The 23756-nt window shown below is 39.4% G+C and overlaps 1 protein-coding gene across 3 annotated transcripts in view; it reads right to left on the reverse strand.

The window, feature by feature from the left end:
- Positions 1-1449: 1449 nt before the first annotated feature.
- Positions 1450-23756, reverse strand: part of OGT (O-linked N-acetylglucosamine (GlcNAc) transferase) — a 37059-nt gene continuing 14752 nt past the window's right edge. For 2 of the 3 annotated variants that reach the window (XM_055337682.1, XM_055337680.1), the window contains exons 6-22: positions 21421-21500; positions 20464-20659; positions 20068-20208; positions 19382-19482; positions 19072-19225; positions 18881-18982; positions 18062-18241; positions 16864-17022; positions 16038-16127; positions 13566-13691; positions 12798-12968; positions 12572-12688; positions 12309-12479; positions 9790-9942; positions 7860-8112; positions 7491-7614; positions 1450-3721 (exon numbers count right to left, since the gene is read on the reverse strand). In XM_055337682.1, coding sequence (XP_055193657.1) covers positions 3547-3721; positions 7491-7614; positions 7860-8112; positions 9790-9942; positions 12309-12479; positions 12572-12688; positions 12798-12968; positions 13566-13691; positions 16038-16127; positions 16864-17022; positions 18062-18241; positions 18881-18982; positions 19072-19225; positions 19382-19482; positions 20068-20208; positions 20464-20659; positions 21421-21500 — 2493 coding nt within the window. In that variant the 3' untranslated portion in view covers positions 1450-3546. Of the gene's footprint in view, positions 3722-7490; positions 7615-7859; positions 8113-8494; positions 8619-9789; positions 9943-12308; positions 12480-12571; positions 12689-12797; positions 12969-13565; positions 13692-16037; positions 16128-16863; positions 17023-18061; positions 18242-18880; positions 18983-19071; positions 19226-19381; positions 19483-20067; positions 20209-20463; positions 20660-21420; positions 21501-23756 lie in introns of those variants that run through there. The other variant, XM_055337683.1, reaches the window with a different exon arrangement.

Genomic DNA, 23756 nt, shown 5'->3' on the forward strand with positions numbered 1-23756 from the left:
AACTTTAAAATGCCTTAATAAGTAGGCAAATGTTAGCAACTGATTTTACAGGGATCAGCACATGGCTACAAAGTGCCAGAGCTGAGATTCAAACTCTAGAAGTGCTCGATGTGAGTTTGAGCCTCACGTTGGGTATACAGATTACTCAAAAATAAAATCTTAAAAAGAAAACCTAAACTCTTAAGCACCAAACTGCCTACGTATATATAACGATACTTTTCTGAATGGGTCGGGAATTACCTAAATGGGGCTTGTCATTAAAACTCAATCTCTTGGGATCCCTGGGTGGCTCAGTGGTTTGGCGCCTGCCTTTGGGCCCAGGGCGCGATCCTGGGGTCCTGGGGTCGAGTCCCGCGTCAGGCTCCCTGCGTGGAGCCTGCTTCTCCCTCTGCCTGTGTCTCTGCCTCTCTCTGTCTATCCTGAATAAATAAATAAAATCTTTAAAAAATAAAAAAATAAAAATAAAAATCTCCAAAATAAACTTGTAAGTTTACTTTTACAAGCCTTTTTTTGTAAAAATGGGGGTTACTTAACTGTGTGCCTCAGAGGTTTGGGCAAAGAACCTTGATGTTAGCTGTAGTTAATATTAAGAGGCATGTGCTTCAAGTAAAAAGTGGCTTAGGACTGGAATTGAATCATGTTACCCGACCTTATCCCAGATGCCCAAGCAGCTCCTTTAGATTGAAGGCAGGAGGAGATAAAGTGGGCTGAAAAGAAGGGAGGCATATTCGTGACATATAAAGAGGGTAGGGGTGAGAACCTTTGATTAGGCTACTGGACACCTTTCTCCACCCTGTTCCCCTGACCTTTTAGTAAACAAACAACTATCCACATTAGGACTTTGAGGGTCACAACCCAGAGCTTGGGAGGTAAATGAGCTGAAATTTTATTATTATTTTTTTTAATGTAAGCTCTATGCCCAACATGGGGCTTGAACTCACAAGCCCCAAGATCAAGAGTAGCATGCTCTACTGAGCCAGCCAGGTACCCTTGAAATTCTACTGAAAAATTTTTTCTCATTTATTATCTCTGAGAAAACAGGCAGCTCAAACAGCCTGTTCTGGTCCCTGCTGCACTATCTTCCCTCCTACCTGTGGCTGAGTTCAACCACCACACAGAGCATGAACAGTCCACACGAAAAATAAAGACTATAGCAGTTTGAAGCCAGTGCAGTTGTAGACCCAATACAAACAATCATGGATGGGTGTGCTGGGGGTCACAGGCTTTGTCATCATCTTAATGCCAGCCCCACCCCTCTACCACACCTGGCTGAGAAAACAAAATAATCCTTAAGACCATAGCTACACTAGGGAAAGGTGGTCCTCCAGCTGTTTGGAGCTGTTAAAATAGAAGTTTCGTTACTGGATGACCCTATTGTTCTGTCTAATGCTCAATTTAACAGAACACAAAATACATCAGCCACCAAAAAAAAAAAAACCATCAGCCATATTAAGGGCAAATCATTTATTGTTTAAAGATCGCAAGACAACATCTGGATTTCTGTAGCACAATTTAAATGTTTTACTTTTTTGATAAAGCAGAGTATAATAGAAAAAACAATTAGTTTCCAGTAATATCTATATCTCTATTCAGAATTAAGTCTTCCACAGACATGTTACCTGGAAACAAAAGCCTATTACAATAAGCAAAGCTTCAACCAGAGCGGCTACTTTTCGTGCCAGGAAAAAGTTCATCCCTATAGGAGGAATGATGTGCTATGAAAAATGGCTGTAAGGTCACAGCCTTGAGGGCACTGGAAGTATATATTCTCCTATTCCACATTAAGTAGTTTGGTGAATTTCAAACATCAGTTTATCTGCAACCATGCTGGCAACCTTGAACTGATAGTTCCATCGGGTAAAAAATAAATTAAATCCCTAAACTGATGTTTCTTGATTTATATATTGTTAAAAGGTACACAGTTCATTAACATGTAATTCTGGCAAGAATTACATTTGAGTCTCCTTGCTCAGATTTTGGTTAACAGTAAGAATCTTTCAGAAATTCAAGTTCTTAATAATTTGTCAGCTAGGATACATTCAGGCATCAGCTGCAACTACAAAATAGATGCACTGCCTCAGCACTTTGGAAAGACATAATCTAGAACACTACTAGCAGACAAAAAATTATCTGTTACTGGATAGCGTAAGTACAGTACAGCAACACGAAACATATTCATATGTTGGCTTGTTTAAGCCTCAAGCCTTTGTTGTAATTCAATAATTTTATTCCTATGGTTTTTAATACCAAGAACTCAAGCTCCAGGAGGGCTAGTCTAATTTGTACTCCAAGTAGCAGTGCTGTTTGCTACTACTGAGGCTGATCCATACAGACTCTTCAAGACCAAGTCTAGAAGACAGTTATTATATAATACCCGAGAAGGTCTGAAAAATAATTACTCATTTACACAGCTGGTCCTTCAGAGCTTTTTACCTCTATTTTGTTTTTTTGATGAAAGTTATTTAATGTATTGAAGAGAACTGTGACTTACTGATCAAATATGTGAATACTTATACTTACCTGGGATTTCATTTCTGCTGAAAGAAATAGGAAGAACAAGACTCACTTAAAAAAAAAAAAACTTGAGAAAGGAAGGTAAAAATCGTATCATACACTAATCACTTTTGGAAGCAGCATAGAGGGGCAAAGGTAAAACACTGGTGAAATAGGTCAAAACTAGGCCCAAAAAAATCTATATTATCATCATTATCATCATCGACAGTACCACAACTATGCCCTGCATAATTAATAATCACTCCTAAGAATTTTCATTTGGCACCAGATGATGTGTTTAAGAGAAACACTCTGGGAGGTTTAAAATCAGACTTCGCTCTGTTAGCTGAGTTACAGGAGAAACTTTAAAGTTGGGGAAGGGAAGGGAAGGAAATGGGAAACGGACCAGAAAAAATTTTTGAGTCATCATCTAAACCAACAATGCACTGATAGCTCCAAACATTAGGTCAGACACTAAAACGACTGATATAGGCTCAAGTGGTTTATAAAACCTATAAAAAGACTACACCAGCAAAGTCCCCATTAATCTGTAGAGTTCAGAAACTAAAACAAGGAGCAACATTTTAGCTTAAAACCTTATCTCAAGAGAATCATATACACTTCACATGAATAAAAATACCTGAAACCAAACGTTTTTAAAAGCTCCAATACCCAAAATATAAAGAAAAAAATTAATTCAGAAGACTCAATCAATCCATGGAATCACAAAACGGCTGGACAATCTCTATCTCCCCTCCAAACTAACCATCCCATGGAAGACCAAGGGAGATCAGACCTTCCAGGCCTATGCACCACCTGGTTGCTGCAAAATTCTGTGGAGATTCCTTGTGGAACGGCAGTTTCCCATCTCTTGTGTCTCTCCCTATCATGCAGGAAGCAAGTCTGGCTGTGCTATTCTATTATCATTTGTCACCCATCTGCAACATGATACCATACAGATAAGTAAAAAGTATGTTATATCTAGTTAGTTCCCTTTCCCCAGAAGGTTGAGGCTCAGGTATTGGGGTAATCTCCTGTGCATACAGTCTTTATTTAGGCCGACTCAGTGACTTCAACAGGCTTAATCATGTGATCAGGTTTGTTTCCAGCTGCATAGTGCTCCCACATCTGTAGATAGAGCCGCTCTAGTTCCATTGTGTATTGTTTGGTGTTGAACAGAGGGCTGGATATTCTCTGCTTCCAGACTTTGCCACGAATTTTCTTCAGGCTAGGTAATAAAACAAAAAAGAACCAAGTTTAAAAATCGGAGCACTCAGTACCAGCCCTCAACAAATTCCTAGTCACCTTTGTGGTAAACTATATGACTGGACTTCACACTCTTTTCACTTCTGCCTGGCCATCCTGACCTCAATGCTGAAAAAGGAAAGGGTCACAGCTAAGGTAATGCTAACTAACACTTATAATCAAGTTCACCTCCATGTCCTCTGAAACCGTTCTGTTCTTTCCTAAAGAAGTACATCCATGAGACGCCATGCTCTCTCCATTTCACCTTGCACCTTGCTTCTACCTTTATTTTTATTTATTTATTTTATTTATTTATGATAGTCAGAGAGGGAGAGAGAGAAAGAGAAGCAGGCTCCATGCACCGGGAGCCCGACGTGGGATTCGATCCCGGGTCTCCAGGATCGCGCCCCGGGCCAAAGGCAGGCACCAAACCGCTGCGCCACCCAGGGATCCCCTTGCTTCTACCTTTAAAACAAAGAATTGGCAAGGACATGTGTCTGCGTACTACTGGTTAGAATGTATACTGCCTACCCTTTTCTTAAGTGATTTAGCAAGGTGTGTGTTAAGAAACTTTATTTTTTTTTTATTTATGATAGAGAGAGAGAGAGAGGCACAGAGACACAGGCAGAGGGAGAAGCAGGCTCCATGCACTGGGAGCCCGATGTGGGATTCGATCCTGGGTCTCCAGGATCGCGCCCTGGGCCAAAGGCAGGCGCCAAACCGCTGCGCCACCCAGGGATCCCTGTTAAGAAACTTTAAATGTTCACAACCCTCTGACCGATCAGTAACACTTTTACATCTATTCAAAGGAAATCATCAGAGATGCAGATAAACCTGGCCATGCAGACATTCATTAAGCATCGTTTACAACAGCTAAGGGACAAACATAAGATGAAGTATTCAGTTTATGAATATTTTAACTAAGTAGGAAAAATACTCCAGGGGATAAGAAACGTACTATGTCTACTGCCATAATTTTCCACTTATACATGAATTATTTAGATATTAACAAAAAGCGCTCCTAGTATCACCAAAGCCATGGTTCTGTTCAAAAATAGGGAAAAGTAGCAATTAATTCTTCTGGGAACGGGGGGCTGGGGAGATTCTCCTCTATCTTCCAAATAAAAGTACTTCTGTGCTCTATTTTATTTTTCTAAGTTTTCTCTATGTCAACAGGAGAATGATTGAACTGTGTGGTACATCCATATAATGAAATACTACTTGGCAATAAAGAAGAATGAAGTACTGATATAAGCCAACATCATGGGGACTGCCTGCGGTGGCTCAGCGGTTGAGTGTCTGCCTTTGGTTCAGGGCGTGATCCTGGGTCCAGGGATGGAGTCCCGCATTGGGCTCCCTGTGAGGAGCGTGCTTCTCCCTCTGTGTCTGCCTCTCTCTGTGTGTCTCTCATGAACACATAAATAAAATCTTAAAAAAAAAAAGTCAACATCATGGATAAATCTCACATTATACTAAGTGAAAAAAACCTTTAGAGTGCATACTGTATGGTGTCATTTGTAGAAGTTTCTAGAAAGGCAAACTAAGTTATAGGGAAAAAATTCAGGCCAATAAATGGTAGTCTCTGAGGGTTGGTGTGGAGGACCAGCTGAAAAGGAACACGAAGGAACTTTTCTGGACTGATGATAACGTTCTACATACTGCTATAGGTTTGGGTTATAAAGGTAGGTCTCAAAACTCAAATTTAAGATTTGTGTATTCCACTGTATGTAAATTCTGCCTCAAAAACTAAATATTAAACCAGTTAATAGGGATGCCTGGGTGGCTCAGGTGTTTAGCATCTGCCTTTGTCATGATCTCGGCGTCCTAGGATTGAGTCCCACATCGGGCTCCCCACAGTGAGTCTGATTCTCCCTCTGCCTACGTCTCTGCCTCTCTCTGTCTCTTTCATGAATAAATAAAAATCTTAAAAAAAAATAATAAACTAGTTAACAATGCCCATTCTGATATATTTAAGAGTACAGATGTCTGCAATTTACTTCAAAATTTATCAAGTAAGAGGGATTACTAGATGGATAAAGGAATAAATAGATGGATAGATATGTGATAAAGCAAGTATAGTAAAGTGTTAGTGGTAAAATCTAGGCAGTAGGTATAGAAGTGTTTATTTCTACAACAAAATGTTGGAGGAAAATGTCATATGAAATCAACTAAGCCCCCAAATTTTTAAAAATACACTAAAATATTTACGTAGTTATCTCTGGAATGATGGACACGAATCAATTTTTTTAAATGGCTGGGTTCGGGCAGCCCCGGTGGCGCAGCGGTTTGGCGCCGCCTGTAGCCTGGGATGCCATCCTGGAGACCCGGGATCGAGTCCCACATCGGGCTCCCTGCATGGAGCCTGCTTCTCCCTCTGCCTGTGTCTCTGCCTCTCTCTCTGTGTGTCTATAAATAAATAAATAAAATCTTAAAAAAATGGCTGGGCTCAAAATTTTTACTCACCTTTCTTAGATGTGTAGATGTTCAATGGAGAAAATTTTGAAAATAATAAATGCTTAACATCTTTTGAATGCTTAACAAGAACTTTTAGAAGTGTTTACATGGAACACTTTTTTTTTTTTTAATCCTCACATCTCTGCAAGGTATGTACTATCATTCATCTCCATTTTGCAGATGGAAAAGGCAAGGCACATAGAGACTAACTTGCCCAAAGTCACAAAGCTCATAAATGGGGAGAATGTGGATTTAAACCCAGACAGTCTGACTCAAACAGGGTGCTTCTTTAAGCTTCTCTAGAATATGCTACTTCTCAGAAAAACACAAAGAAAAAAATTACCCCTAACATTCAAAGAAAAGCCTCGTTTAAAAGAGACACACTACTTCATTGTATGGCTAAAGCACTGCTTATCTAAGCACCACCCCTCTAATTCCCACCTACTTGAGGCACTGAAGTTATGCTGGTTTTTTCCTTATGCTACAGTGAAAATGTAGCACTAATAGAGTCAAAGGTCTGGCTGGTGTGTGTGTGTGTTTTAAGGCTCTTAAAACTTTGAGAAAGGGTTGTACCAACTTACTCCCTGTATGAAAAGGCCAGCACCTCAATGCTCCCTCATCATTGGTATAATACTAAAAATATTTTATTTTCTAGGCAAATAATGGCTATAGTACAAACGTTATTTTAGATTTACATTTCCACTTACAGAGGTTGAAACTTTTTAACCATTTGTAGTTCTACTTCAGTGAGTTGTCTGCACATTTCTGTGTTTAGCTTCCTCTTAAGGAGTTGATGATGTGAATGTTCAGTCTTTATATAGCCAGGCTATTATTTGACATAGGAACAAAAATTTGGGGGCACCTGAGTGGCTCAGTCAGTTAGTTAAGCATCTGCCTTCAGCTCAGATCATGATCCCAGGGTCCTCAAATGGAGCCCCACAAAGTACTTCCCAGGGACCTGCTTTTCCCCTCTCCGTGCTGCTCTGCCTACTTGTGTGCTCTGTCAAATAAATGAATAAAATCTTTTAAAAAAAAGCTTTTCTGTCTCTCTTGCTTGCCTTTTCATTTTCCTGACTCACTTTTATTCAGCAATTACTCTTTCCATAGTCAAATCTATTGGTCACTGCATTTATGAAAGTTTAGAAACTAGTTTTCTCATCTAGAGATCATACAACTAATTCACCTATTTTATATTATCCGTATTTTACTATTTCATTTTGTAACATCTATATTCTCTCTAAATTTTCCTTATCTAATCTCCTTTACCATAAAATTTGTTTGTGGAAAAGTTTACTTACTATTCTAGGTCAGTACCCAGTTTCACAGCTATGTCTTCATAGTCTTGTCTATTTTTAGCAATAAGCTCAAGACAACCTAAACAAGTGAGCTGGGAAGCTGCAACTCGAGAAGCAAGAGTTTCTCCTGTAATAAAAAAGAGAACAAACTGCATGTCTGAGAATGCAAATAGCAGTTATTAATGGTATTTATGCTAAGCACCCACCCAATGCTGATGAGAATGGAGCAGAGTGCTTAGACTTGAACAAAGCTCATTTTTTATCATCTTGCCCTAGTGCTGCTTCTAGCACATAATTTCACCTAAAAATGTTTCCCCCAAAGGAGGTTTGGAAAAGAACAAGGAAGATTCCAATGATTTATTAGCAACTCACCTGGCATAGTCACCATGGGTGTTCCTGCCCAGAGGACATCCATCCCCGTGGTGTGTCCATTACAGAGTGGGGTGTCCAGGCAGACATCAGCCAGCTGGCCTCTCCTGACATGTTCCTCTTTAGGAGCAACAGGTGAAAAAATGATACGGTTCTGGGGAAGGCCCATGTTTTGTGCATACTGTTGAATATTAGGTTCTCCTACTGCTGGAAAACGCAACAGCCACAGCACACTATTGGGAACACGCTTCAGAATCTAAAATGGGGAAAATGAGAATAATTTTTAATAGCAGCTCTGCCCTTCTCAAGAAGGATTCCCATAGAGCTCTAATAATTCTACCAGTCTATTCTTGTCACCCGGGTAGATCCTACTGTGAACTTTTGTCTTTCCCTTATAGATGGAGTTAGATCAACTGAATTAGAGGTTCCTTTTCTGCTTAGCTATCCCCAGAGTTCAAAGAAAGAGAAGACTGATGTAAGACACAAAACAAGTTACTAATTGGCAAAATCTGACGCAGCTGTGTCCTGTGGGAATTGTTACTGACCGGGGTTTTTGTTGATGAGATAGAAATTTTCCATTTCAAATTTTAAGTCCCCCAGCATGACACAACAAATAAGGTTAGTTCACACTTGCCTGACTTTATGTGTGCCTACTCAAGATGAGGTATCAGCAGACTTTCTGTACAGAAAGGACCAGAGAACAAATATTTTTGGCTTTGCGGCCACATGGAGTCTGTCATAACTGCTCAATTCTGCCCGTCACTGGAAAACAGCCACAGACAATATGTGAACAAGTAGGCATGACTGTGTGTCAATAAAATTTTATTGACAAAAACAGGCAATGCCAGATTTGATCCATAGGCCATAGTTTGCCAACCCGATTCAGATCTATGTCTCTTCAATGTTACCAGACAAGTCTACCATCCCTTCCCTGAAAGGCATGAGAAGAGAGCAATTTCAGAATCCGAGATACTTTAGATTTTTAAAAAGTAGTACAGTGCAAATATATAACATCCTCAGCAGCAGCTCCCTACAAACAAACACATTAGTACCTCTGCAAGAGATGTAGGAATATTCATACTGAATGGAATATACAAAAGACCAAAAGACAGCCTAACATCAGTTCTGGTAGTTTTGCTGCCAAAGAAATTTCCCACAAACTTCTGAAAAAGCTTTTGGTTTTCGGATTATTTTGAATGCTGGGAAGTAAAGATTAAGGGACAGTAAGCCTGTACTCACCTGGTTCCTCTCCCACTCATACTTCTTAAAACAAACAAAAAACCACCCCATTATCAAAAACAAAAACAAACAAGAATTATCTCTAACCCTATGGAGTAAGAGCCAGTTATGGATAGTAAAGTTTATAACTTTCAGAGGTCCTATTTATGCAAACTGGTCTGATGAACTGAGAGGTAACGACATAAATCAATTCCTTCCTGGTTACAACTCTACCATACTGCGAGAGTGTCACACATGGGTGGATATACATAACAGCTTCTGTTATCAAGCTTAGGCCACGGGTTGGCAAACTATAACCTATAAGACAAATCAGGCATGTTGCCTGTTTCAGTAAATAAAACTTTACTGGAACACATCTATCCTCCTACATTTACATTATGTCTATGGTATTTTCCTGTTCCAATGGCAGAGTTAAGCAAATGTGAGAGTATGGACTGCAAAACCAAAAATATTTACCATCTGGCCCTTTAAGAAAAAATTTGCTGATCCCTGGTTTTGAATACATAAATTAAAAAGGTTCATAATGTAATACTTAGACACTGGAAGGAGAAATAAAAAATGGCTGCAAATCTACTATTCTTATAGAAACGAGCACAACAGCTCCTGAAGGGGGGTGAAGGGCAGCCTCAGCAAGATGGGTCTATGTAATCTTTACTAGTCTCTAGACATGAATAATCAATCTACACATACTCACATTTGCCCACATCTGCAAAGTAGAAGGGTCAATTTTGTATAACTGATTAAAATTACAGTACACAATGGCATCTTCTGGTAACCCATACTGAGAACGTGTGGTAACAATAATGGTACGAGGAACCTCCTCTCCAGTGGCAGCTTTATTGTTGATCTGGAACACAAAAAACAATAGGATGTTTATATTTAAAGTCAGCAGTATGTGGTATTTTTTTTGTATGTGGTATACATACAAAATAAATTAATAAAGAATTCTTGGGGTGCCTGGGTGGCTCAGTCGTTTAGGCGTCTGGCTCCTGGCTTCAGCTCAGGTCATGATCTCTGGGTTGTGGGATCAAACCTGGCATCAAGCTCTGTGCTTAGGATTCTCTCTCTCCCTCTACCCCCCAACCCTGCTTGTGCATATATGTACACGAGCACATGCGCACATATGCTTTCTCTAATAAATAAGTCTTAAAAAAAGAATCCTTAAGATGCCAAATAGTATAACCACTAAAAGTCATGTCATTTGAACTGTGAGAAAATATTCATGACATATTAAGTTCAAGAAAGGAAAAACGTTACGGTATTATCTTAATGGGGGCAAGCGGAAGACTTTACCTTGAAACTTATCACTCAAGCCAAAAAGTTCTTTTCAAAATCTTATTAATCTAACAGGAAGCTTTTGCTCACTTTTTTAATGAATGTCCTTTTCTAAATCACATCCATCCTTGAAAGTTAAATTATTCCTCCAAACCATCTTGACTGTGTCTCCTCACATTGATCACCACTATTTTTAAGTATCTATGTACACAATTAATTATAGTCTTACCTTGCAATTCCCATACATCGAGGTACTGCCTTATATTGTTATCTAACTATTCCAGGTAGGTTTCATACATTTGGGCATCATGTTCTACACCCAAAGTTCTCTGTCCCTGTGTATTTCAAGAACTATATACTTTTTTTTTCCTTATGTCAAACACGCCTATCCTATTGTTTCAAATGACAGTTAATCAGAGATTAAGAAAAAATATGGCACTGTCTTTTTAGCCCAATAAACCTTGTAAATGATTATTAATTCCTTTATCTTAACAGGAACTTGCCTGAGAGAAAAAGAGTTCATTTTAAGCATCCGTGGTATAAACTGTTATACCACTAAAACTGTTAACTCCTAAGAGAGATATCCTTGCCTTATAATCTCTTGACAGAGATACATATTCACTTATTCCAATATGCAACATGTTTATTGAACACATACTACATTACTGTGGCTAAGGTATGGGCCCTAAAGTAATTCAATTCAGGGAAGAATACACAAACATAGGGAATTATAACATGCTGTGCTGGATGTAAAAATGCATTTCAAATATTACAAAAGCAGAGAAGACAGGTGCCAATGGAACAGGGAAGGCAAGATTACTTATAGGGACAGGAATGGATTCCTGGAGGAGCTGTATGAACTGAAAGTCTTCAAAGGGAATAAGATTTAACTAAGGGAAAGAATTGAGTTACAGAAGCAAGAAACTGTACGAGGTCTACAGATAATTCACCGCTGATAGGAGGAAAGCTACAGGCAGGAAGTAACATATTATTAACACAGTAGACCCTCATTAAGTGACTTAATGACTGAATCCAAGAGCCTTTTAAAATAAAAGGCTAGGGCAGCGCTGGTGGCACACCGGTTTAGCGCCACCTGCAGCCCGGGGTGTGATCCTGGAGACCCGAGATCGAGTCCCACGTCAGGCTCCCTGCATGGAGCCTGCTTCTCCCTCTGCCTGTGTCTCTGCCTCTCTCTCTCACTCTGAATAAATAATAAATAAATAAATAAATAAATAAATAAATAGATAGATAGATAGATAGATAGATAGATAAATAAATAAATAAATAAATATTTTTTTAAAAAAAGAGCACTTCCAAGGAATTTCCAATACAATAACTTATAAAAAAATAAATTAAAATTAAAAAATAAAAGGCTAAATAAAAATTTAAAAAAAAAAAAAAAAAGGGATCCCTGGGTGGCGCAGCAGTTTAGCGCCTGCCTTTGGCCCAGGGCGCGATCCTGGAGACCCGGGATCGAATCCCACATCAGGCTCCTGGTGCATGGAGCCTGCTTCTCCCTCTGCCTATGTCTCTGCCTCTCTCTCTCTCTCTATCATAAATAAATAAAAATTTAAAAAAAAAAAAAAAAATAAAAGGCTAATAAAAAGCCTTTAAAAATAAAAGGCTTGTAAGACGTCAATTTCCACCAAACTCATTTCCTCAATATAAGACAGGGATAATGGTGCTTACATCTCCTAGAGTTATTAGATTTAAAGAAGATAAATGAGGGCAGCCCCAGGAGCTCAGAGGTTTAATGCCACCTTCAGCCCAGAGTGTGATCATGGAGATCCGGGATTGGGTCCCACATCGGGCTCCTTGCATGGAGCCTGCTTCTGCCTGTGTCTGTGCCTCTCTCTCTCTCTCATGAATGAATAAAATCTTAAAAAAATAAGATAAATGAATACTTGGTGGTATTACGCTCTATTATTCTCTTCTCACCTGGGTAGTTGCTAGTCCATTGCTAATACTGAATCCATTAATTGTTATCTGAATTTGCCCCCTGTTAATCATCTCGATAACCGCTTCTGCAATAGTATTCATAGGAATAACGGGCATATTAAGAGCTGTATTACTGCTGTCTCCATTGTCTCCTCCGTCAGGACATTTCATCTTTAAGAAAAAAATGACAAGATGTATCATTAGGGAAAAGATCCCAAATGCAGATAACTTTATTTCAATGATGATATTGACCAGGTTCTGACCTTGACAATTTTCACATCCGGCAGACTATCAAGAAATGCTTTGAGGTCAATGCCATTCAGAACAATCCGATTATCATAAATGTGGCCATTGGACTTAAAATCGATGACGGCTTTTTTCTAATCAAAAAAAAGTTTGAGACTCTTTTAGGCTGCATAGGGACAACAGCAAGGAAATAAACGACTACAGTTCTTTGCAATGTCCACATAGCACTGTTTTTCTATCTACCTTCAAGTGAGGGAACATATTCGCATGATCACCAATAAAGAAAGTATGGGGCATATAAGCCAGTTTCTCAGAATACTGCTCAGCAACTTCAGCTGGTGAAGTTTCCTGATCAGTGATGATATAATCCATGAAAAGCGCACCACTGGTCCCAGGGTATCCCAGCCACATTGCCTAAAAGATTAAAAAAAAAAAATCAGGCCAAAATCTAAAAAGCCTCACTGAAAGAGTTCAAAATAATAAACAAATAAGGAGGGTTGACTTCTTTAGCTAGGAGGAATCAGGAATCAAGTAGTATTTCAGCCTAACCTTCTCAGTGTTAAACGTTTTCCCAATTTAAAAAACCGAACTGTTCGTATTCAACTATGAATTGCATATCTCTATATAAATGTACCTGTGGGCACTGTGTTCTACATTAAAATTTCTTTGTCTTGGGATGCCTGGGTGGCTCAGTGGTTGAGCATCTGCCTTTGGTCACAATCCCAGGGTCCCGGGATCTAGTCCCGCATCAGGCTCCCCGCAGGGAGCCTGCTTCTCCCTCTGCCTATGTCTCTGCCCCTCTCTATGTGTCGCTCATGCATAAATAAAAATCTTTAAAAATAATAAAAAATAATAAAATTCATTGTCTCTGTGCATTTCAAGAACTATACTTTTATTAAGTCAAGCATATCTGCCCTATTGTTTTAAATGCCAAGTAACTGGAGGGTGGAAAAAAATCACCATCTTTATAGCTTAATAAACATTGTAAGCAATTACTATTAGTTCCTTTACCTGAATAGGAGCAGGCCTGAGAGCAAAGAGTTCATTTCGAGCACCCTTGGTATAACCATTCATATTGACAAGGATGTGTATACCATCCTGATGGATGCGATCAGCTGCTTTTCCATTGCATGGAATCTATGCAATAAAAAAAAAGAACTCACTATGTATAATCTCAAATTAATTCAGTAAGTTTTAATGGCATTAAATAGAGTTCAGAGTCACAGGTACAAAACACAGTAAGAAGACAAATTACATTTATGCAGTATAAAAATATGGTTAAGTCATGAGAGACTCCTGACTCTGTGAAACACAGGGTTGCAGAATGGGAGGTCAGTGGGGGGGGTAGAATAAATGGGTGATAGGCATTAAGGAGGGCATATGATGTGATGAGCACTTAGTGTTACGCTATATGTTGGCAAATTGAATTTAAATTTAAAAAATGTGGGGATCCCTGGGTGGATCAGCTGTTTAGCGCCTGCCTTTGGCCCAGGGCATGATCCTGGAGTCCCGGGATCAAATCCCACATCGGGCTCCTTGCACAGAGCCTCCTTTTCCCTCTGCTTCTCTTTCATGAATAAATAAAAATCAATTAATCAATCAATCAATAAATTTATTTTTTAAATGTTGGGATGCCTGAGTGGTTCAGTGGTTGAGCATCTGCCTTCAGCTCAGGACGTGATCCCCAGATCCTGGTATCGAGTCCCACATCAGGCTCCCCATGCAGAACCCTCTCCCTAGGTCTCCACCTCACTCATGAATGTGTCTCTCATAAATATATAAAATCCTAAGAAATAAATTTTTAAAACATCAATAAAACATTTTTCATTAAAAAAATATGTTGGGCAGCCCCGGTGGCCCAGCGGTTTAGCGCCGCCTTCAGCCTGGGGTGTGATCTTGGAGACCCGGGATCGAGTCCCGCGTTGGGCCCCCTGCACGGAGCCTACTTCTCCCTCTGCCTGTGTCTCTGCCTCTCTCTCTCTCTGTCATGAGTAAAAAAATAAAATCTTTAAAAACAAAAAAGTAAAAAATATAAAATATATGTTTAAGTGCCATTAAAATGGGCCTAAAACATTACAGAAATAGAATACACAGGAAAGAGAATTTACTTCTAGATTGAATGCATGAATAACAAGGTTTCATAGAGGAGCTGAATTTTGAAATGGGCCTTCAAAGATGGATAAGCACTTGAGGCAGTTGGACAGAACAGAATCTCAATAGAGAACAGTACGAATATGGAATGCCTGGGTGGCTCAGCGGCTGAACATCTGCCTTAGGCTCAGGGCATGATCCTGGAGTCCCAGGATCAAGCCCACATCAGGGTCCCTGCATGGAGCCTGCTTCTCCCTCTGCCTATACCTCTGCCTCTCTGGGTGTCTCTCATGAATAAATAAAATCTTTAAAAAAAATAGTACAAATAAAGAACCCGGGTAAAGTGCACAGATTTTTAAAATATTGAGTAGATCACTTCTATTTGGTACAGAGTATATATGAGGGCAAATGGTAGGTGAAAAGTATTGGCAAACATGGTTGTGCTCAGACTTAAGACTGTGAAGGCTGGGGCACCTGGGTGGCCCAGTCGGTTAAGCATCAGCCCTTGATTTCAGCTCAGACATGATCTCAGGGTAGTGAGATGGAGCCCTGTGTTGTGCTTCTTGCTCAGCATGGAGTCCACTTGAGATCCTCTCCCACTGGCCCTTCCCCAGCTCGAGCTCTCACTTTCCCTCTCTAAAATAAATAAAATATTTGGGGGGGGGAAGACTATGAAGGCCATGCTGAAGAGTTTAGACTCCAGTCAATAAGTAGAGTCCCTTAATTATCTCAAAGGTGGAAGGCAGTATGGTTCTTGTCATGAAGAGTCCAAATCCTGCATTGGTTGAGTATAGTCTCAAAGCAACAGTTACATTGCCAAAGATGTTGGTACACACCATTCATTAAATGACAAGAATCTCACAACCCTTTTGCTAGAACTTCAATGATTCATGTATCAATTACTAGATATACCATACACTGCATATCTCTATTAGTCACCAAAGTGGCCCAGAGTCCATAAAAAAACTCTACACTCACCAAATTAATTCCTCCACAGCTTTCAATATTAATTTATCATAAAATTTATGCTCCTAGAAATAGCAACAGAACAAGTATAGAAATAAAGATAACCAAAGGCAAAGGCCCACAAAAATAGATTTAACCATGATGAACCACAGTTCCTATTTTAAGTAACCTACCTAATCCTCTTCCAAGCCACCATTTCCTAGAAGAGTTTTACATCCAAGCACAAAGAGACCCCATTTCTATTTCATTTGCAACCTCAGCACAATCCATGCTCATTTTAAATGATGAAGGAAATAAGATCAAAGTAATTGTCCATATGTAGTGGCTGATAAAAATACCTGTCATGAAAAATACAAGCTACACACCAATAGTTTCATTCGCTATTTGCTCAAAATTAAAAGTCTGAAGTGTAGGAGTTTCACCTACCTGAGAAAGATCAATGAAATGATTGGCTTCTGCCATAACTTTCACTCTGAAGTTTGTGCCATCATCTGGGCTCAGGGCATAACAGAATACCTGAAAGGCAGCACACGATATGTTTAAAAACCTTGGCTCAACAAGATATGGAAGCAACCTCTTAAGTGTCCATCAACAGATGAATGGATAAAGAATTTGTGGAGAGTGTGTGCGTATATATGTGTAGCCATGGAACTATAAAAAGAATGAAATCTTGCCATTCATAACATGGATGGGCCTAGAGAATATTATGCTAAGTGAAATAAGACAAAGACAAACACCATATGCTCTCACTTATATACAGAATCTATAAAACAAAACAAGTAAAAAACACATAGAAACAGACTCATAAGTACAGAGAACAAAACTGGTGGTTGCCAGAAGGGAGGGGGGTGAGGAGAATGAGTAAAACAGGTAAAGGGGATTAAGATGTACAAACTTCCAACTAACAGTTGGAACTTAACAAGTCACAGGGATGAAAAGTATAGCACAGGGAATACAGTCAATAATGTTTATAAGTTTGTATGGTAATAATCAGTAACCACACTGCTGTGGTGAGCATTTTGTAGTGAATACAATTGTGAAATCACTAAGTTGTACATCTTAAACTAATGTAATACCATATGTCAACTGTATTTCAAACAGAAAACTAAATTTTTAACTAAGTAAAAACTTTGGCTCAAATCTTTCAAAGACACTGGGCTGAACACCCAATGGTGATGCTAAAACCAGAAATGGTTTTTTGTTTTTTTGTTTTAAACAGAACATGGTGTCTCTAGGGAAACACTAGCCTTACCTCAAATTTATCAGGATTGTGCATGCCTGGAATAGACTGCATAAGGTGAGAAGTAGGATGATTCCCAAAGTCAGAACTCACATATCCTACACGCAGTCGACCATCACTAAGCTTCAAGTCTTTTGGATGTTCGTATGGTGGTTTATGAAGGACGTTAATCTATCAACAGAAAGCAATGTTAGTACAGTTGAATCTGTACATAAATATTCATGTAGGAAAATTAAGGACAAAACAAACTTCTACTTCACACTTGTTGGGAATGGTTTGCCCAGAATACTTCTTTTAAGTCATACAGCCAATTCAATGCAAACTTAGCAGTTTATATAATATGCTCCATACTTTGACCTGTTCCTGAGACCTACAAAATCTAAAACTTGGATCTAAAACTTGGAAGCAGGGGATCCCTGGGTGGCTCAGCTGTTTAGCGCCTGCCTTCAGTCCAGGGCATGATCGGGCTCCCTGCATGGAGCCTGCCTCTCCCTCTCCCTCTGCCTGTCTCTGCCTCTCTGCCCTCTGTATCTCTCATGAATTAAGAAATAAAATCTTTAAATCAATCAATCAATCTTGGAAACAGGGACACCTGGGTGGCTCAGCAGTTGAGCGCCTGCCTTTAGCCCAGGGCGCAGTCCTGGAGTCCTGGGATAGGGTCCCCACATCAGGCTCCCTGCAGGGAGTCTGATTCTCCCTCTGTCTGTGTCTCTGCCTCTCTCTGTATCTCTCATGAATAAGTAATATCTTAAAAAAATAAAAATAAAAAAATAAAACTTGGAGACAGTAGGCAGAGTATGATAAACCCTGCATTTTAGAAAATTCTGTAGAGAAGTGTTTTTTTTTTTAAACAGAATTACATCTAGCACGCCAATCTATTCTGCTGTGCAAATTTCCACCTTTCCACAAGTAGTGCTCTAATTTTCAAAGCAGAGTACAAAATACCAAACATCTTATTAAATGTTATGGTTTTCAAACTATAGGAAAACACCATCTATCTATTGTTATGATTCTACCTTAGGGGACAGAAGGGGTTACGATCGAGACAGACAATGGAAAAGGCTTCTGGGATGGCTGACAAAGTCTCATTTCTCAACATGGGTAGTGTACACCTAATGAGTGGATAACTCATTAACCTACATACATATGATTTGCGTCATTTTCCGCATCTGTATTTTACTCTGCAACAGAAAGATTAAAACAATCGCACCTTATCCAAGCAGAGGTTCCCATGCCTCTCAGCAATAGCCTTCCTGAAGCCATGAGAAAGAGGATATAACATACTATGATGAGGATGCACAGATGGCAACCTATTCTTCTCTAACTGGTCAGCCACAATACTGACCAACTTCTTCATTCGCTCATCATAGTCTGTCCAATCACAAACAATCTAGAGGAGACAAAAAGAAGTTATTATCCAGAAAATCCTTTTCCAAGATTTAACATTTTATATGTCTTTGGCCTAATGTAACATCAGATAACCCTTTAAAAAACACCATCTCTTGGGGATCCCTTGGTGGCTCAGTGGCTTAATGCCTGCCTTTGGCCCAGGGCATGATCCCGGAGTACTGGGATCGAGTCCCACATCGGGCTCCCTGCATGGAGCCTGCTTCTCCCTCTGTCTTGTGTCTCTGCCTCCCTCACTGTCTCTCATAAATAGATGAATAAAATCTTAAAAAAAAAAAACCATCTCCAGCCAGGTTTGGATCAATGCGGCACACAGAACAATTAGAAAGTGATTGTAGGGCAGCCCAGGTGGTTCAGTGGTTTGGCACCGCCTTCAGCCCAGGGTGTGATCCTAGAGTCTCGGGATCGAGTCCCACGTTGGGCTCCCTGCATGGAGCCTGTTTCTCCCTCTGCCGGTCTGTCTCTGCCTCTCTCTCTCTCTCTCTCTCTCTCTCTCTCTCTCTGTGTGTGTGTGTGTGTGTGTGTGTGTGTCTCATGAATAAATAAATACAATCTTTAAAAAAGAAAAAAAAAGAAAGTGATTGCAACACTGAAAGCCAATTACTGGCCTATTATTCTTTACCTGTAGGCAATGAGCCAAGTTACAATAAGCATCAGGAAAATCAGGCTTCAGTTTCAGAGCAGTGCGGTAAGAAGCTATTGCTTCTGGAATATTCCCTGAATCCTGGAAATACACAAAGTGGGATGGTTGAAAGTCTTCCTAAAATTAAACATTAGGTGTTTAGATACACGTATTATAATAAACAATAGTACCTTATGAATGGAAGCCAAATTGCTGTGGGCATCTGCAAATGCAGGGTTAATCTGAATGGCACGAGTATAACACTGCAAGGCTCCCTGAACATCCTGCATCTCCTTTAGAGTGTTTCCCATGTTAGAGTAGGCATCAGCAAAGGTAGGACTAATTCTAAAAGAGAAAACAAAGATTTTCTTTAGGACAAAAATCGTTAACTCCCTGTGATATTAGTCTCTTGTTCTTAAAAGTCATTTAACACAAGCCAAATGTGTCAAATGCCAAACATTATAAAACGTTAAAAAAAAAAAAAAACAGTGAGGGTCTTACCGAATAGCCTCCTTATAATGCATCAGAGCTTCCTGAAGTTTTCCCTGCTGCTGCAATACGCTTGCTAAATTGGAATGGGCAGCAGCAAACTCTGGGAAGACCTACAGAGTCAAGATGGTATCTGAGGTTTAAAAAAAACTTCTATACCAGCAGTAACAACTTACCACAGTAAGCATTTTGCTTAAGTATCTTTATATCCCTACACTTATCTACCTTCTCCCAGTCTACTCATTCTTCAAAGCTGCGTACCTCAAATTCTCCCTCTTCATTTTGTACCTCTCCTTGTTGAAAAACATGATGAGATAGCTCTCTCCTCATCCTAGTTTATGCTGATTACTCTAGCATCTCTCTTCTGAAATCTCTTGCTCTTAAACTCCAACCATACCCACCAGCCACCGTTACAGCCATCAGGCACTAAAATGATATATTTATTAATAACCTCTCTTGAACTGTAACTTACGGTTAATTTTTCTGTGCAGATCTACCTATAAAATAACGAATGCAATATAGAGACTTTCTGGACTGTCACACAGGCCTTCACTCATACCTTAGATACTCAATTACTGGGTCAATGAATTATTCAACCACTATTTTTACAAAAAGAGGTGGATGACATGGCAATCTTTAACTGCCTTTCCTCTCTTATCACATAGACAAAATATTCAGCCACACCACCCTGAACATACTTCCAAAGCTTTCCGATATAAGCGAACAGCCTCTTCAATATTTCCCTGTTCTCGTTTGATATTGGCTAGGTTATTCAGAGAGTCTGCATGGGTGGGACACAGCCGGAGAGCTGTATTGTAACAATCTTCTGCTTCAGCAACCTAGAAAACAAAACAAATTATTCAAAACCTATAATGGAGGAATCACAGAGCCACCACGGATGTTATTCTAACAACTGCTTAGTTAAGCCTGATGGCTGGTAATATTCTAGAGAATAGGTATTTTTGCCATTCTCCTCTCAACCAAAACTCAAAAGTAAAACAATTTGCCACTTCAATACTTAATCACAATAGGTACAATAATGGCTTTTTAATCCTACCAGGTAACAAAAAAGTAGACTGAATACATGTCCTTACACTGCCCTTCTCTTTGAGAGCATTGGCTAGGTTGCAGTAAGCATCAGGAAAATGTGGTTGCAGTTCAATAGCTCGCCTGTAGGTGTCTATTGCCAGATCTATCAGGCCTTGCTCATAGTATACACAAGCCAGGTTGCCGTGCACCACCGCATGATTTGGACTCAAGCTTAGGGCACGAAGGTAAGCTGCCACAGCTCTGTAAATAAAAAAAAAAACACACACACACACAATGCAACTAACTTTTAATGGATGCTCTGGTACAATTAATTCATGCTATACTATACCAAAGTATATCAATTAATTGTAATTAATCCAACCTATACTATACTTAACCTCGTATCAAAATTTCACCTTAATAAAATATGTATTTCTACACTGAAAAATTTCCTATTTCCACATAAGAAATCAGCTCTCCTCTAACAAAAAAAAAAGTCAAAAGTGAGGATTTACTTAGCTTTCTGAATCAGATCAAAGGAATAATTTAGTCTAAAAGGTAACCATTTCAACAGCTTTACAATAAAAGAAATTTCAATTAAATTCCCAGTGAGGGGATCCCTGGGTAGCTCAGCGGTTTGGCACCTGCCTTAGGCCCAGGGCTTGATCCTGGAGTCCTGGGATCGAGTCCCACATTGGGCTCCCTGCACAGAGCCTGCTTCTCCCTCTGCCTGTGTCTCTCCCTCTCTCTCATGAATAAATAAATTAAAAAAAATTAAAAAAAATTAAAAAAAAATTCCCGGTGAGAAGGATAATGGCTTTGAGGAAAGCCAACAATGAAAAGTCAGGCAACAATGCTCTAAATAAAAGGTTAATAACACAGCAGACATGATGAGGGAAAAGCAACATAACTAGAAATGGAAAATGTATTTCAGTGGATTACTGTCATAACTTTAGTCCAAAGTCTCAAGTGTCAATATAACACACACTCAAGAAAATGTATCAAATAGAGCATTCTCTCACCTGTCAAATATCCGTGCCTCTTTCAAGACATTTCCTAAGTTGATATAAGCATCCAGAAAATTGGGGTCAAGGGTAACAGCCTAAAGATTACAAGACAGCTACTTAGGACTAAGGATTTCAGGTTAACTTTTTAATTACAATTTTTTTCTTCTGAGATAATTTTAGGTCTCCATTTCATGTTCTAACATAATTAAATCTTATTTCTTTCATTAAAAAAAAAACCCAGTCGGGGGTTGGCTGGCTCCATTGGAAGAGCGTGCAACACTTAATCTCAGGGTTGTGGGTTTGGGCCCCACACTGATTGGGCATAGAGATCACTAAAATAAACTTTTTTAAAAAAACAGTTATTTCAGTACCCACTCATTATTCACAAATCTCAATGTTATCAAAATAACTTGTATAATGTGAGAGCAAAACATGTCCTGAGGGGAAAAAAAATTTAAACTAGGTCTGTTCCAATTTTACTGAGCTAAATACTTCTAATGGTTGGCCCTATTTTATCCAAGATTAATAAGCCTAATTCTTCCAGGAGTGCCTGGCTGGCTCAGTCTGTGGAACATGCGACACTTGATCTCAGTACTGTAGGTTTGAGCCTCATGTCAGATGTAGAGATTACTTAAAAATAAAACATTACAGGGACATCTGGATGACTTAGTCATTAAGTGTCCAACTTTTGATTTTGGCTCAAGTCATGATCTCAGGGTTGTGAGTTCAAGTCCTATGTTGGGCTCTGCACTGGGCTCGAAGCCTACTTAAGATTCTTTCCCTCTCTGTCCCTCCCTTCAAAAAATTAAATAAAAAATAGAATCTTAAAAAAAAAGCCTCTTTTAAAACATAATGGTAGGAAGATGCAGCAGGCTCAAACTGAAAAAGGAAATATATCGCATTAATAAGAACTAAGTATTCAGGGGATCCCTGGGTGGCGCAGCGATTTAGCGCCTGCCTTTGGCCCAGGGCGCGATCCTGGAGACCCGGGATCGAATCCCACGTCGGGCTCCTGGTGCATGGAGCCTGCTTCTCCCTCTGCCTATGTCTCTGCCTCTCTCTCTCTCTGTGTGACTATCATAAATAAATAAAAATTAAAAAAAAAAGAACTAAGTATTCAGGGACGCCTGGGTGGCTCAGTGGTTGAGCACCTTCCTTCCGCCCAGGGCATGATCCTGGAGTTCCGGGATCAGGTCCCACGTCAGGCTCCCTGCATGGAGCCTGCTTCTTCCTCTGCCTGTGTCTCTGTCTTTCTCTGTGTCTCTCATGAATAAATAAATAAAATCTTAAAAAAAGGAACTACGTATTCAGTAAGACCTTAGTAAGATGCGTAATTAGAGCTGCACATGCAGTAAGACACATTAAGGAGATACTAACCATTAAATGATTTCATCCAAATAAATCTGAAGTAGTCTTAAAATATGGCCAGATATACACAGAGCAGTGATTCTCAACCCTTGCCATAACATTAAGAATTCACCTCCTAAAGGGTGCCTGGGCTCTCTCACGTACCAGTTAAATTAGACCCTCTGAAGATGGGACCAGGACATTCCTATCTTTTATGAGCTCCTCATGGGCAATCAAGGTAGAGAACCACTGAGCAAGAGGTAGATACTCCTACAGTGTAATAAATGCAAACTTTAACTGAAATATTGAAAAGGCAAAGGTTATGAGTAATTGTGAATATATTAAAGCAGCATAAAGAATACTTCCTCTTAACTTACTTCTATCACAAAGTACATAGTGTCTGGCTGTGTCTCTTCTGCCACTGATAAATGCCTAAATCTATTAATGGTGATACTCTGATTCTAGTATTCCTTTTTCATTCACTAGCTGGAACATTGCTATAAATAGAAACTTCCCCCTATCAACTACTGGGTTACCCTGAGGTCCAGTTCATACAAGAGAAGGAAGACAAATGCTTTACTCTTCCCACTTTAACCAGTTTTCAAAATGAATTGCTCCTTATCTTCCAAAGTTGACCAATGACTTTTCTTTTTTTTACTTTCTTCTTAATGTATTTATAAACTCATGGATTTAAACACATTTGACAAGTTTCAACATATCTCAGTTACTACTATTCCTTCTAATGTTCAAGTCCCATCTTTAGCTCTTTAGCCAGGTAAGCCTCTTTCAGTTGCCTCTTCAGTCCTTTCGACATAATCGAAGTAATGTATCAAAGCTTTCTTGCTTTCTGGTATGACAGGGCACTCCAGACTGTGTACATTTCCTACCCCAATCTAAAATCAGCCTTTTGACCAAGAAACCCGGCTTCTTTCCTTTAAAGTTGCCCGTTCAAAAAAAGGATTTTTAATTACTTAAGTACATTTTCAATGCAAAATGGGAAACTG

The sequence above is a fragment of the Nyctereutes procyonoides genome, unplaced genomic scaffold (genome assembly GCF_905146905.1).
Source record: "Nyctereutes procyonoides isolate TBG_1078 unplaced genomic scaffold, NYPRO_anot_genome, whole genome shotgun sequence".
In the NCBI taxonomy this organism is placed as follows: domain Eukaryota; kingdom Metazoa; phylum Chordata; class Mammalia; order Carnivora; family Canidae; genus Nyctereutes; species Nyctereutes procyonoides.